This window comes from Asparagus officinalis, chromosome 1 (assembly GCF_001876935.1).
Source record: "Asparagus officinalis chromosome 1, Aspof.V1, whole genome shotgun sequence".
In the NCBI taxonomy this organism is placed as follows: Eukaryota; Viridiplantae; Streptophyta; class Magnoliopsida; order Asparagales; family Asparagaceae; genus Asparagus; species Asparagus officinalis.
In genome coordinates, this window is record NC_033794.1 from 130593646 (window position 1) to 130609253 (window position 15608).

The window sequence follows — 15608 nt, forward strand, 5'->3', positions numbered from 1 at the left end:
CAGAAAAAGCCATGCACTTGATTCCTTGTTTAAAACCTCTGCCCCTCAGCTTTGTGCAAAACCAACCCAATAGAATCCCCCACTCACATGATTTCCAATTGAATTGGAGCCATTCATAATGCAATTCCACACCTCTTTTGAGAACCTGCAGTCAAAAAACAGATGATTTATGCTTTCTAATCCTTCACCGGCACACAAACTGTAATCATTTGTATTAATGACTCCCCTTCTCATTAATCTATCCTGTGTGAGCAGTCAGTTATGCACAACAAGCCAGCAAATGAATGAGTGTTTTGGATAACTCATTCTTTCCCATACAGTGTAATGCCAAGGCACTCTTTGAGCAGTAGGAGAGAGAGCTTTGTATAAGGATGAAATCTGTGATGTAGATTTATTAAAATAGGAGCTCAGAAGCTGCAACAGATTATCTACCCCTCCATAGGAAATCACTGCTATATCTCTCTTTTTCAACATTTTCTTCCACATCCATGAGTCACCATTTTTTGGAGAAACATGCCAGATATCATATTGTCTCAAGTAATGCCCATGAACCCACTTGATCCAAAGGGTTTCCTTATTTGTATGAATGGACCATAAGTTCTTTAGAGCTGCTTCCAGATTCCAAGTTGAAGCAGAATAAACTCCTAGACCACCCTGTTTCCTATCCAGACAGACAATGTCCCAAGCAACTAGAGGAGTTTTTGAAGGTTGATAAGTTTTTCCCTATAGGAAGTTCCTACATAATTCTATCAACTTTTTGTGTTACTTTGACAGACAGTATATAATTTGAGGTCCAGAAAACCTACACATCCAGAATTACACTTTTTATAACTTGTACTCTCCCTGCATATGTTAGCTTTTTGTGCTTTGACCATGTGAGAAGCTGGCTTGATACTTTGTTGATAAGTGCATTGCAATCCACATATGATAGATTCTTGCATATGAGAGGAACTCCTAAGTATCTGATTGGGAGACTGCCTTCTTTGAAGCCTAGAAGATTTAATATAGCAGATTTGAAAGTATCATCAACTCCACCAAAAAAAATTGAACATTTATCTTGATTTACTTCAAGCCCTGATGTTTCACCAAATTTTTTGACACACTGATACAAATTCTGCATTGAGTATAAGTCACCCTTCCCAAATAATAGCAGGTCATCAGCAAAGATAAGGTGTGTGAGCTTGAATTTAGCACATTTGGGATGAAATTTAAATTTCATGTCCTGCTTCAATGCATCCGGATTTCTTGAGGGTATTCCATACCCAATATAAAAAGATATGGAGAAAGAGGATCACCTTGTCTCAAGCCTCTCTCACCCTTGAAGAACCCATGGAGAGAGCCATTTAGAGAAATGGAGAATTTTGGGCTAGTAACACAAGCCATGATTCTGTCAATCATATAATCTGGAAATCCTAGCCCTTTGAGCATAATATTAAGAAAATTCCAGCTAATTGTATCAAAGGTTTTTTTGATATCAATGTTTAACATGATTCTAGGAGATATATGTTTCCTGCTATATCTCTTGATTAACTCATGAGCTCACATGATATTGCTTGATATTGACAAAAGCACTTTGTGCTTAATTCACCAAAAGCCCATAACAGATTTGAGTCTATTTGCCAAGACTTTTGAGATGAATTTGTATAGACTATTGCAACATGAAATAGGCCTATAATCTGCTGGAGTTTTTGGGCATTTTACCTTGGGGATAAGAGTAATTGATGTAGTGTTTACCACACCCAAAAGATTAGCAAAGTTAAAGAATTCCTCAATGGCCAATGTTACTTCTTCACCCACAACTGGCCATGCTGATTTGAAGAAGAAAACCCCATATTCATCAGGACCAGGAGACTTGTTATCAGACATGGAAAATATGGCTTCTTTTATTTCTTCTTTTGTTACAGGTTTTGAGAGAAGCCTGGCTATTGAACTGGACAAACATGGACCAGATTTAATAATTCTAATATTAGGATTTTTTATATTGTCAGAAGCTTTTCCCATAAGATTTTGGTAATATGAAACAAATTCATTGACAATCTCATCATGATCAGTAATTCTTTGCCCAGCTCCATTGTATAGGACCATCACTTTGTTGTGATGTCTGTTTGTATTAATGACAGAGTGGAAGAAATTTGTGCATCTGTCTCCTTTAATCCCCCAGGAAATTCTAGCTTTTTGCTGGTAAAAGGAAATTTCACATTCAAGCAATTTGTTGTAATTAGCTAAGCATTCCTTTTCCTCTATAATGAAAGAATGACATGGTGGGCTGATCTGAAGATTCCTTTGAATTTCTTCCAAAGCATGCCTAGTCCTCAGGACTTGTTCACTGATGTTGGAGAAATACCTCTTGTTTATATCCTTGAGAGCTCCTTTCAGTTTTTTTAACTTTGTACAAACTGAATACATTTTGTACCCTGCAATATCAGATCCCCAAGTGCTAGCTACTGCAGGAAGGAATCTATCATGCTTAGCCCACATATTAAAGAATTTAAAAGGTCTTTTACCTTGCACTTTATCCTCAAATATAGAGACCAACGCGGGAGAATGGTCTAAAAAATTAGAGAGAAGGAACTTAGCTTGACTAGCATTGAACATATGCAACCAACAATCATTTACTAGAGCTCTGTCCAGCCTACACCAGACCCTTGAATTTGTGTCTTGTTTGTTATTCAATGTGTAGAAACACCCAATTGTTTTTAGGTGGTTTAGAAGGCAATCATGTATAAAGTCCCTGAAATCCCTGAAATCTACCTCAGTGAGAGAAGAGCCACCCAATTTCTCATCATTACTAATAACAGAGTTGAAATCCCCACACAAGAGCCAAGGTGTAGTTCCAATTGAATTATGAATAAACTTTAAATCAGCCTATAACTCCCTTCTGTCTTCTATTTGATTTGAACCATAAACTGTTGAGATTATACTATCAAATCTCCCATCCAAAGATTTAACAGAGCATGTGATTTGTTGAGCTGAGAGGGTTACAATGTTAATATCCAAAATATTAGGATCCCACAAGATCATAATTCTTGTTTTATTTGCATAGCCAATGTTTGAAAGATAACTCCAATTGCTGGCAATTTTCTTGGCTATAAAAGGCAACTTTCTATCTTTAATCTTTGTTTCCAGTAAAGCTAGATAAGATAGATGATACCGAGCTATGAAATGTTTCACCAAATGCTGTTTTGAGGACTTTTTCAGCCCCCTAACATTCCAACATGTAAGATTCATTTTTATAGATCCATCCCTCCTTATCTATTGTAGAGGGATCAAGCATAAGATGGGAAAATGCATTTACTAAAGCATCAGGTTGTTTTTGATTTCCTCTTTGGATTTGAACCCAGGAACTTTCAGTTCATGTCCCTGATTTAAGAATATGCACATCATGCACAGGCACTGTGATCCCCTCAACAATATGTGTAACTGAAACATCAGGGTGCTTTCTTCTTTGGATTTGAACCCAGGAACTCTCAGCTGTCCCTGAGTTCAGAACATGCACAACATGCATAGGCTCTGTGCTACCTCCAGCAACATGTGTTGGATCTCCTTTATCTAATATGGACTTGAAACCTGATTGATTTTGTCCATATATAGAAACAACCCATAATCTGCTTTCATGTGCACATTTAGTGGTGATGCATACTCATTTTCCTAACACTCAAAAACAGTGTGCTGGACATGCACAACATGCACAGGTTCCTTCAGTTCAACTGATTTTCCTTTGTTACTCCTTCCAGCTAGATTTTGATCAAAAATCCCCTCTTCATGGATAACTGGATTTGGTGTATTATTTCCTGATTCTGTTTTTTGCTTAGGATCCATTTTTGGACTCTATTCATCCTCCTGCAGATATTTGTGTCATGTCCTACAACTTTGCACAAATCACACCATCTTGGCTTAAATTCATAAAGAATCTTTTGATTATAAGTTTTCCCATCAGGGCCTTGTAAAATGATATGGTCAGGTAAGGGAGAAGGCATTTTAACTTTTACCAAAACTCTAGTATATGCCAGCCTTTGCTTGTTAGCAGTCAACTTATCAGTTGCAATAGACCTACCAATGATACTTGCAATTTTGCTAATGCATTTAGAATTCCATAAGTTTAGTTTCAAAGTTGGTAATTGGATCCATAAAGGATAAAAGTAATCTTCAGATTTGTTAATGTCTTCACCAATAGAACATGACTTCAAAGGAATAGGTCTAGATCCAAAAAACCATGGACCCTTGCTTAGAATTTCATTCATTTCATCTTCTCCTCTAAAATTGAACAGGAATAACCCAGCTTTTAGGAGACAAATTTCTGGAACATGAACCTATACTTTATTCACATGGGTCTCCATTGCCTTAAACCTGACATTTAAACCCAGGACTTATCCAATTAAAGAGAATCTCCATGTTGAAGCACCTTCATTACACTCATCTTCATTAAAAACAACTAAATCAGTTGTCTCAGAAGGCACATAATCCAAAACCATATCATTCCCTTGCTTTCTGTTATTAGCAAACAAGCTGATCCAGCTTTTAGCTGGTTTAATTTCCCCTTCTTTAGATTTTCCTAGAGGTGGTAATTCTGGACCTATAGACTCATTTGAAGAAATTTTCCCCTCTTTGAAATTCAATGAAACAGTAAATTTATTAGCATGTAGATTTGAATTTAAAAGAACAGAATCAGAAACAGGTAAGATTCTTGAAGACGAATGAAGGAGAGGAGTCTCAGATGTTGATTCATCAGCCCAAGAAACCGTAGCGGAATTCATCCATTCAGAACAAGATAAAGGAGACTTGCAGAGATTCCAAGCTTGAATTCCATTCAAAGGAGAAATTCCAGCTAGATTTTGATTTGGATAAACCCAAGAAATTGTAGGATTCAACAACTCCTCCATAGATTTCATTTTCTTTGCTCCTTTCGGACCTGTAGATCCCATTAGAGAACAAATTTCATCATCTTCATCAGATCTTGTATCAAAATGTTCATCAGAACCAATCAAATTTGAATGAGAGGCTCTCAATCCAATGCTTAGGATCTTCTTCTTCTTCTTCCTCACCATTGAGAACTCGGCGGGAGCGCAGGATAGCAGGAAAATTTTCGCCTGCTAACATACGCCAGATAACCGCCCCATTTTTCTTAAGGGATTATACTCTTCTTGTTAATATAGTGGATAGATCCCTTCTTGATGTAAGTCCGGGTTTTGGATGAGGGATTTTGGATGCGCCTAGTATAGTAGTATTCGTGTTTGAGGTAAAATCCCTTTTTTTGCTTAATTCTGTAGTTTTTTATGAAATAATCCCCTCTGTCCATTTTGGTTCCATGGGAACCGGGAAGTTGGGATTTGGAGCAGTGCCCATCTCTCCCTTTCACAGAGAAACCAACAAGAGAAAGCACTTCTCTTTAGTCTTTCCCTTAGCCTTCTATTGCTGGTCAGCGGTCAATTTTAGTAGTTATCGAAGAGATTTAATTGTGGACTTTGTTATAGATTTGAGTGGCCTTTTAAAAAAATAAATAGATATATACTAAACAGGAAATAATGATAAATTAAATAGAAGCCTTCAAAACCAACTGCATTAAGGATATTCCCCAGCTCCAAGTAACCAATCTCATAGCTGCTCAATCTAAATCTAATGACTAATGCAAACAGCACCAATAGTGAAAATGGTTCTACAATTGTTGATTGCTTGTTATTTACTTGGAGACGACCTCTCTAATTTTCATTTCTTTCCCACAGCTAATTTAAGGAAATTGAAGGATTTATTGCATAAAAGTGACAACAGGATATGTGCAGATTGTGCTGCCCCAGATCCTAAATGGGCGTAAGTATCTTCGCTTACACATCGACATTAAACATTTCTTTTAGAAGTGTGCAATGTAATGCTGTGTTAGTTTCTCTTATGTTTGTTGAGATCTAAGATTTACATCATGATATTGATTGTATCTCTGAGGTGCAACCTTTTTCTTAAAGCCTTTTCATGGATACCAGGTCTGTTGTAGAATAAATTAAAATTTTGGCGACTTATGGACATCTTTCGTTCCCTACATTTCGTTAAATTTATACTGTTTCAATCATGTATGACTCGTCAGCATTATTCTTGGTTTTAGTTGATAGTTTTTATCATTCCACTTCTCTGTATGAATTCAGTTGAGCAACGCTCTATGTCATCATTTTATGTGGACTTATATCCTTTGGCATTCAAAAATTCATAGGTTATTCAGTTTTTATGTTATGTTGGTCAAATTAATTGTACTTATAACAACCTATGCGGTAGTTATCTAATCGAACATTTTTTCTTTAATGTAGCATTCTGTATTCATATTTACAGTGATTTTTAGGACTGTGGCTTCTAGTTCCCATGAAACAGTTAAAAAATAACACGAGTTCATGATGAGAGGTTACACATGGATGTTGAGAGGTTATACATGGATCAGCAGTGTTGAAACAAAAATCTGTCTTGGTACATATGGTACATAAACAGCATAGTTGGAAATAGGTTCTTAGAGATACAGATAGAATGAATTTCAGTTAATTTGCTTTGTCCAGTTGTGGCATCGTGAGTGGATCACTTCTAAAAGTAACATATGCTATAAAATTCAGTTTAAAAATGCCACTCAAATAGGCCAACTAGAAGCTGTAAAGTTTCAAAAACTGCAACAAATTGCACATGACGATCTCATAGTGAGTGTAGAGTTAGCAAATTGCAAGAAATGCACTGCAATTTGCTTTGAAATTTAAGAGTCAAGAAATTATTTTGAGGAGAAAGGAAATGTAAATCTCCTCTCTGGCTAAAGGAACTTGCATGCATATTAAAAGCTAGTTGTCAACAGAAGCCATAGACAACCAGTAGTTCTATCATTATGCTAACCTTTTCTCAAGTCATGCATGTTTATTTTGTTTGGTGCATGCAAATTGTACCAATGAGATGACTATTATTACTTCAAGCTGTATGAATTTCTATAATATAAATGCATATAGTTAAATATTGGTGTAAATTTGTGCCTGAAAAATTATTGTTTTTCCTTTCAGGTCATCTAATATTGGAGTATTTATATGCCTAAAATGTTCAGGTGTACACAGAAGTCTAGGCACTCATATCTCAAAGGTATACAAAATTTGCTCATCTCATGTTTACTTGGGTGGCCACAGGACTTACCATGATTACACTCATTTTCCCCTGTACCCACTTCTCTTATTGTAAGCAATTATCTCGTACATGCCTGTTGCATAGCCTAACTGGAAAATTTTATAGTTTCACACAAGAATTAGGCTCCTCTAACAGGGAAAAAGATTGATCAAAGCATAATGTAAGTAACACGGTGTCAACAATTATATCTGAAGCCAAATATAAATCAAAATTGAAAATTTGAAATGAATCATCATGTTTATCATCTGTATGTCTTTAGGTTATTGTCCCTTCCACAGCACTATAACTACTGGACTTCTTCCTTATTTCTTATCAAAAGTGTCCACTTTCTGTAAATATTGTTCCATAAAATTTAATGGTTGCTTTTTCTAAAACTTCAACTGCTGGATACAGGTTCTATCTGTGACATTAGATGAATGGTCTGACGAGGAAATTCAGTCCATGATTGAGGTTGGCGGAAACTCTTATGCCAACTCAATTTATGAGGCATTCCTCCCAGCAGAATTTTCCAAACCCACCCCAGACTCATGTAATGAAGAGCGCTCCAAATTCATCAGGTGAATTTAGGTTGGAATCTTTATTTCTGATAAATTTCTCATAGAATGGAACATGAAACAAAATCTTATCTACTGTGGAGTTATAGGTCAAAGTATGAGCTGCAAGAATTTTTGAAGCCTAGCCTTCGGATTGTTTCTTCAAAGACCTCCAGTTCTTTCACATCATGTGATTCCGGGAAGGATGTGGATTCTGATGCCTTGAATACTTCAGTAAGTCTTGATGATTCATGCGTTAAAGAATTCCATGGAGTAATTAGTGCTATGATAATTGTACTATTTCGAGAGAACATATCATAAATCATTAGTAACACTATTGGCTATGGTGAGAAGGTGTAACTGACAATAGTCTCCTATTCTCAACTGCTAGCAGGCAGGTATGGTAGAGTTCATTGGAATATTGAATGTCAAAGTGATAAAAGGCACAAATTTGGCTGTTAGAGATTTACGAAGCAGTGATCCTTATGTTGTTCTTACTCTTGGGCAACAGGTCAGCTATGTCTTAGAACAATTTTTTTGGTTTCTGGTGATAAAAGAAGATTGAGTTATGTATCTTCAGAAGATGATGCTTTTATTACATGCATTATCATATCCAATACAGAAGGCGAAGACGACTGTAGTAAAGAGCAATCTAAATCCAGTTTGGAACGAGGAGCTTAAGCTTTCAGTTCCCGAGTCTTACAAGGCCCTTAAATTGGTGAGTCTGATAAAATAATTATATTTTATTTGGTGCATATTAAGCTCATTGAAGAAACTGTTAAGGTTGCTTGAATGGTTAAATTTTTTGGTCGCATAAAGCTTGTTGTCTTGGCAAAATTCTATAACCCAGTTTTCCTTTCTTGCATATCCAAATTCATGCTCATCCACCTTCTAAAATACATAATAAAGTAATGTGTTTACACTTGCAAAATGCATCTCATCAATTGCAGAAAGAATTGTTCATAAATATTATAAATATTTCCATGAATCTGATGATGTTCATCTTTCACTAGATTTTGTGTTGGGCATTTGGCTGCTCTATAGTCATTCACCCCAAGGGATACTCAAAACACTTCTATATTATGACTGCAGACCTTTGAGTATAATTGATGACATTGAAAAGCGAGTAAACTTAATTTGACATGAGCTTTTGTCCACCAACTTTTTTTATCTATTGATTTTGCTTTGAGATTCATTACTATACATTAAGTCTATCTTTGAGATTTATGTTTTAATGTGGATCGTATGCTAGCAGAAATCTCAAAGCAAAATCAATGGATAAAAAAGTTGGTGGACATAGAGTTCTTATCACTTAAGTTTACAAGAGCTTTACTCTTGAAAAACTCTTTGCATGTTCAAGAAAGCATGAAAAAATTGCGAGAAAAGCTTCACAAGCTAGAATGGTCCTTGAATTTCCATGCTCATCATATGATACTCTTCTATAGGAAGTGTATGATCATGATCTACTCTCTGCCGATGATTTAATGGGTGAAGCAGAAATTGATCTTCAGCCAATGATTGCATCTGCAATGGCTTTTGGGGATCCCGAACTCCTATCTAATATGCAAATCGGGAAGTGGTTGAAAACGGCAGACAATGCCCTCATCGAGGACAGCGCTGTGAACATTGTTGATGGGAAAATAAAGCAAGAGATATCGCTGAAGCTACAGAAAGTGGAGTCCGGAGAGATTTTCTTAGAATTGGAGTGGACTCCTCTTAATCTCTGATGCAGTAGACTTTCCCAATTTTCACTATATATGTTGTATTTGTCATCATTTTTTTTGCATTTTTCTTGCACTGTAATTTATGGCTGCTGTGTTGTACTCTTTGTACAAGTTCCTTTGTTTTGATTCAAGTTGTTTATCTTTGATTTTATGGGTGTCGAGAAATTATGTTTTTATGTAACTATTATCAAAAATATAAACTGTGTCATTGAACAAGTATAGTTTCTTAAATGAGCATGTCATCTTTTTATTTTTATTTTCTCGTTTGTGTGTGCGTGCGTGTGAATAATAATGAAGGTATGACATTTCAGCCTCTTAGCTAGTGTGGCTGTAACTTTTTTTACAATTCCTATTATACTTCTCAACATTCTTGTTGAGAATGTAATGCAATTAAAGGGTTTGTTAGAGGGCCTTTGTGTAAACATGTGTGTAAGGCTATATAAGCCAACAATTCTATCAATGAGAAGTAAGAAGCCCTAATTTCTCAATATGGTATCAGAGCTATCTAACCTAGCCGCCGCCTCTTCGTTTGTCTTGTGAACCCGACGTGAATCCAAGCTCGTCGACGACGAAGACGACGTCAGCCGAAGTCCCGACCAAGCTCCGACGCCATAAAAGCCTTCGCGACGACGAAGACGACGTCAGCCGAAGTCCCGACCAAGCTTCGCCGGAGCTTTCGCTGGTGCCTTGGCCGGAGATCTTGCAAAGGACACGCCGTTGAAGAAGGCCTGGTTCTCTCGTCGATGCCGACCCCTTTGTTCCGATCTCCCATGGCGTCGTGAATGATTCTGCCCTCAATCGAGCAGGAGGAGGTGGAAGGAGATCGATGGGTGGGCCGATGAGAATGCGACGATGAAGGACGAGCTGGTGAAGGGAGAGAACGGGGAGTCGACGAGGGCGACGGCGACAGAGAAACGGTCAGCGGCGAAGAGCTTGGCGAGATCGAAATTGGGAGCCGGAGTAGGGGAAGAAGAATAGAAAAAAAAACAAAAGGAAGTGCTGGGCTTGGCAGCAGTCGTGGGGAAGTTTTTTATTGAAAAAAAAAAGAGGGGAGAGATCTGTAGTGGGGAAGTTTTTTATTGAAAAAAAAAAAGAGAGGGGAGAGATCTGTAGTGGGGAAGTTTGTGCTGTGCTGATTAGAACAAAAAAAAAAAAAGAAAAAAAGAAAGAAAGAAGAGGGATCTGTAATCTGTAATTAGATGACCTTTTTTTTTCTTCTTTCTTGAATTGTAATAGCTTGTTTAGGTTCCCTCGACAGGTCAGTCCTCGAACTGATGAGAGAAGAGCTGATATCTCACCTTGTTGAGATATCTTGCTTTTGGTTCTTGTTTCCTTAGTGAAATAGGAATTTTTATTGATCTAACTTTCTTGTTGTGCTGTCGAAGTGCTGCCGAAATTTTCACTGCACACAAGAATACAAGTTGGATCTATGACGGAGACTGGCAAAAATCCGATGGAAGGTATCATCAAGAAGTTGAATCCTGAGGAGATCTCAACACTGATGCAACTGATGAAGTTGTCGGCGGGAGAGAGCTCGACAAAGCCACAACCCAAGAAGGTGGAGCTTCCACCTATCGATGTAAAACTTGATGGACCCGCGACATATCTGAGTTGGTCGCGCCGGGTGAAATATACCCTTGCTGGGAGGAGCCTAGAGGGATATCTGACAGGGGAGAAGACTGAGCCGGCTGAGGGCTCAGCAGGGAGAGATGAGTGGAAGTCCACTCATATGTTAGTGTATATCTGGCTTCTGAATTCTATAGTCCAACCAATTGCTGCCACAGTGGATGGTCTTGGGAGGGTGCATGATGTTTGGGAGAAGCTGAGGAGGACTTACGATGGGGTGGGAAATAACCTGAGGGTATTCCAGATCGAGAAGGAAATCAGCGCTACAGTCCAGGGAGAGAGGACTGTACAGGAGTACGCCACAGAGCTGGAGCGCTTGTGGCTCGATCACGATCACTTCTCACCCCTAGCGAGCTGTAAAGACCCGAAGTGCAAGGAGCGTGAGGCCTCCTTGCAGAAGAGGACCATGTTGTTTCTCCGAGGTTTGGCTCCAGCATATGAGCAGAGGACGGCGTTGTTACTAACTCAGACTAAGATCCCACCACTGGAGGAGGCAATCTCAGCCATGATACAGGAGGAGAGCCGCATCAGACTACAGACTGGGACAGATGGACTTACAGGGGAGAAGTCTGCACTGGTGGTATCCAACCCGGATTACACTGGATTCAGAGGGGAGACTAGGAAGTGCCTCAACTGCGGAGAGGTAGGACATCTGAGACAGATGTGCCCTAAGCCACCCAGAGAGAGAGACTGGGGTGGACGCGGTCAGGCTGGAGGCCGTGGTCGTGGTCGTGGAGGCAGGCGAGGTGGAAGAGGAGGCCACCGAGCAAACTTGACAGTGACAGAAAGAGAAGAAGAAGCTGAGATGATCTTCACTGCCGAGGATCGTGCATTCTTGACAGCACTGAGTAGGAAGCAGAGCGCAGTAGGTGATGTGTCTGAGGGGGCATCTACTACTTTCTCTGGAGGGGACTATGCTAATTACGCCCTTCGCGCACACCCAAACGAGGGAAGATCCACCGCCTGGATAATGGATTCTGGAGCATCCAGACATGTGACAGGCAATGCCAGTGAGTTCTTATCTTACACTCACTTAGCAGAAGCAGAGAGCATCCAAATTGCTGATGGTACAACACAGGATGTGGTTGGTAAGGGCACTGTTAGTTGTACAGGTTCTATAACTTTATCTAATGTTCTGCATGCTCCTTCATTTCCTGTTAGCCTGTTATCCATTAGTGCCATTATCATCCAACTAAATTGTATTGTTTCTTTTGACATTCCCAAGGTAATTTTTTAGGAGAAAGGGACAGGGTGAAGACTTGGGACTGGGACATGGCGTAGCGGGCTGTGGTACTTGGACCGCGAAGGGATGGACTCAGCGCTGACATCTGTGGTGGAGAGGACGGGAACAGGAGGAGCTAAAGTGTGTGCAGAAGATGAGTTGATGCTTTATCATCAACGGATGGGACATCCGTCGTTTGGCATTTTGGGTAGAATGTATCCAACCCTGTTTGAAAAAATAAATAAACAGAAGCTACATTGTGATGCTTGTGAGTTTGGAAAACTAACTAGAAGCTCTTACGTTAGTTCAGGTAATAGGAGTTCTTGTAAGTTTGAAGTAATACACTCTGATGTTTGGGGACCCTGCCCAGTAAATTCTATAAATGGATGCAAGTTTTTTGTTACATTTATTGATTGCTTCTCTAGGGTCACTTGGGTGTATCTTATGAAAAACAAAAGTGATGTAGTTGGCTGTTTTAAAGATTTTCATAAGCACATCCAGACTCAGTATGGTGCAGCAGTAAAGGTGTTGAGGTCGGATAATGGGACAGAGTATACCAACAGAACACTTGGGGAGTATCTGTCAGCTCAGGGGATTCTACACCAGACTACATGCCCATACACCCCAGCTCAGAATGGGGTAGCAGAGAGGAAGAACAGACATCTCCTAGAAGTCGCTAGGAGTATGATGATGGCGATGAATGTCCCAAAGGTGGTATGGGGACAAGCAGTCTTGACTGCTGCTTACTTAATCAACCGGATGCCTTCGAGTGTGTTGGAGTGGAAGTCTCCCTGTGAGATACTGAAAGGAGATAACGAAGGGGCCCTACCATTGAAGGTATTTGGCTGTGTGTGCTTTGTGAAGGACAACAGACCATCGGTTGGGAAGCTAGACCCTAGGGCTGTGAAATGTATATTCGTGGGATACAATGGCACCCAGAAAGGGTATGTCTGCTGGAGCCCGGTGGAAAAAAGGCTGTTTGTCAGCATGGATGTGCGGTTTCGGGAGCTCGAGCCGTACTACACAGTAGGGGTTACTTCACATTTTGGTGACTTGCCCGATACTGGAGGTATGAGGCAAGAGGGGGAGAATGGTGAGAGCTCAAGGGGGTCAATCCCAATTTCGATCCCGTACCCAGAAGAGAAGGAGGATGAAGACGAAGGGGAGAAGGAGGAGACAAGGGGTGTTAGACCTACAGCTCAGGGGGAGTTGCTTACATACAGTAGGAGGGGGAAGGAGCCAGAGGTGCCTATAATAACAGTGCCAGTGCCTAGTCCCTCGTCCAGTTTTGCTCTAACTCCTGAGACACCTACACCACCCTCCACTCTAGGTAATATCATTCCTACTCCTAACCCTCCCCCTACTCTAATGTCAGAAAGGAGGACTACTCGCAGTAATGCGGGAAATCCTCCTAAGAGATATGGTTGGGATCTAGCTCATTCTGTTTCCTATTCTCACATATTACCTTCATATGGAGCATTCATTGCATCATTAGATTCTGTTATTATACCTAACAGCTGGCAGGATGCTAAGAATGACCCAAAGTGGAAGGCTGCTATGCATGAGGAGCTGTGGGCTCTTGAGAAGAACCACACGTGGGAGTTAGCGACACTGCCAGCAGGAAAAAAGGCAGTGGGATGCAAGTGGGTGTTTACCGTGAAGCAGAACCCGGAAGGGAAGGTTGAACGATACAAGGCACGACTGGTGGCAAAAGGGTACAGCCAGACATACGGCATTGACTACGATGAGACTTTTGCACCAGTGGCGAAGATGAGTACTGTTCGAACGCTGATTTCTCTAGCAACAAATGGTGGATGGGAACTACACCAACTGGATGTGAAGAATGCGTTCCTTCATGGAGATCTAGTGGAAGAGGTGTATATGGAGATACCACCTGGATGTAGCACAGGACAGACAGTGGGTAAGGTCTGCAGACTGAAGAAGTCTTTGTATGGACTAAAACAGTCCCCTCGAGCATGGTTTGACAGGTTCAGGAGAGCCATGGTTAGTATGGGATACAGACAGATCAATGCCGATCATACTGTATTCTTCAGAAGAAGTGGAGGTCACATCACAATGCTGGCAGTATATGTGGATGACATGATCATCACAGGGGATGATGAGAAGGAGATTGCTCAGCTCAAGGTAAGATTGAGCAAAGAATTCGAAGTGAAGGATCTGGGTCAGCTGCGATACTTCCTTGGGATAGAGATAGCTCATGGACCTAAGGGGATTGTTCTCTCCCAGAGGAAGTATGCACTGGATCTTCTTGCAGAGACGGGGATGTTGGGATGCAAGACTGCTGCTACACCGATTGATCAGAGTCTCAGGCTGAGTGCTGAGGCAGGAGAACCTGTTGATCGTGAGAGATATCAAAGATTGGTGGGTAGGCTGATCTACCTGAGTCTATTTGTAGGAGGCAATTTAGTCTCCTGGAAAAGCAAGAAGTAATTTGTGGTGGCGAGATCAACAGCTGAAGAAGAGTACAGAGCCATGGCCTTGGGGGTTGCGGAGTTGATGTGGCTGAAGAACATGCTGGTGGAACTGAACCTTGATCAAGGGGCCAAGATGAGTTTGTGGTGCGATAACAAGTCAGCTATCAGCATCGCCAACAACCCAGTTCAGCATGACAGAACTAAGCACATCGAGATTGATAGATTCTTCATCAAGGAGAAACTGAACAGTGGGCTACTGGAGTTAGGCTATGTTCCAACTAAGGAGCAAGCTGCAGACTGCTTGACTAAATGGCTTAGCTCAGTAGATCTAGCTAGAGGGTGTGACAAGATGGGCTTAATAGATATCTTTCGCCCTTCTTGAGGAGGAGTGTTGAGAATGTAATGCAATTAAAGGGTTTGTTAGAGGGCCTTTGTGTAAACATGTGTGTAAGGCTATATAAGCCAACAATTCTATCAATGAGAAGTAAGAAGCCCTAATTTCTCAATAATTCTCATAGTCAAGATTACTTAATGGAAGGCCTACATTACCTCTGGAAACAACCTCCAAAATTCTATTGAAAATATGTACGAGTACCTCCAAGCTTGCTTCGCTAAGATGAGAAGCTTCTGTAATTGTTTACCAGGAAAAAAGTTAACTCTATAACACACAGCAAGTAAAAAGCAACAGGATAGCTAAAAATTCCAAAAATTATTGGAAACTGAAGAAAATAACAGCGAGGCCTGTTCTCTGTGCTCTCTTCAGTCAATTTGCTATAATATCTTATGCCCACCAACAAGAAGGATATTGTTCCAAGCTTCATCGAACATTCAGGTGATGCCTGATGATGGCATCACCTTCAAACAGCTCACTCCCCGTCCTCTGCAGAGAATGAGGAGGCATGATCTGATGATCTCCGAGAGGGCAGTAACCATATTT

The 15608-nt window shown here is 40.2% G+C and overlaps 2 protein-coding genes across 3 annotated transcripts; both read left to right on the forward strand.

The window, feature by feature from the left end:
- Positions 5633–9604, forward strand: LOC109821029 (ADP-ribosylation factor GTPase-activating protein AGD12-like). 2 transcript variants are annotated; one of them, XM_020387246.1, is made up of 7 exons: positions 5633–5805; positions 7014–7089; positions 7525–7688; positions 7775–7898; positions 8056–8175; positions 8287–8382; positions 9110–9604. In XM_020387246.1, the coding sequence occupies exons 1-7, from the start codon at positions 5648–5650 to the stop codon at positions 9389–9391; spliced, it is 1020 nt and encodes a 339-aa protein (XP_020242835.1). In that variant the 5' UTR covers positions 5633–5647; the 3' UTR covers positions 9392–9604. The 2 variants fall into 2 exon arrangements, with proteins under 2 accessions (XP_020242835.1, XP_020242882.1); XM_020387293.1 differs by having other exon boundaries at positions 8059–8175.
- Positions 10818–12251, forward strand: LOC109841868. The gene has a single exon (XM_020410799.1). The coding sequence runs from the start codon at positions 10818–10820 to the stop codon at positions 12249–12251; it is 1434 nt and encodes a 477-aa protein (XP_020266388.1).

What these genes read in the sequence shown, in the direction of transcription:
- LOC109821029 (XM_020387246.1), top strand. Translation starts at nt 5,648, where the DNA reads ATGGTTCTACAATTGTTGATTGCTTGTTATTTACTTGGAGACGACCTC. An exon ending in GAGCGCTCCAAATTCATCAG is followed by an intron (nt 7,689 to 7,774) that starts GTGAATTTAGGT and finishes GTGGAGTTATAG; the next exon opens with GTCAAAGTATGAGCTGCAAG. An exon ending in CTGATGCCTTGAATACTTCA is followed by an intron (nt 7,899 to 8,055) that starts GTAAGTCTTGAT and finishes CTCAACTGCTAG; the next exon opens with CAGGCAGGTATGGTAGAGTT.
- LOC109841868 (XM_020410799.1), top strand. Translation starts at nt 10,818, where the DNA reads ATGACGGAGACTGGCAAAAATCCGATGGAAGGTATCATCAAGAAGTTG.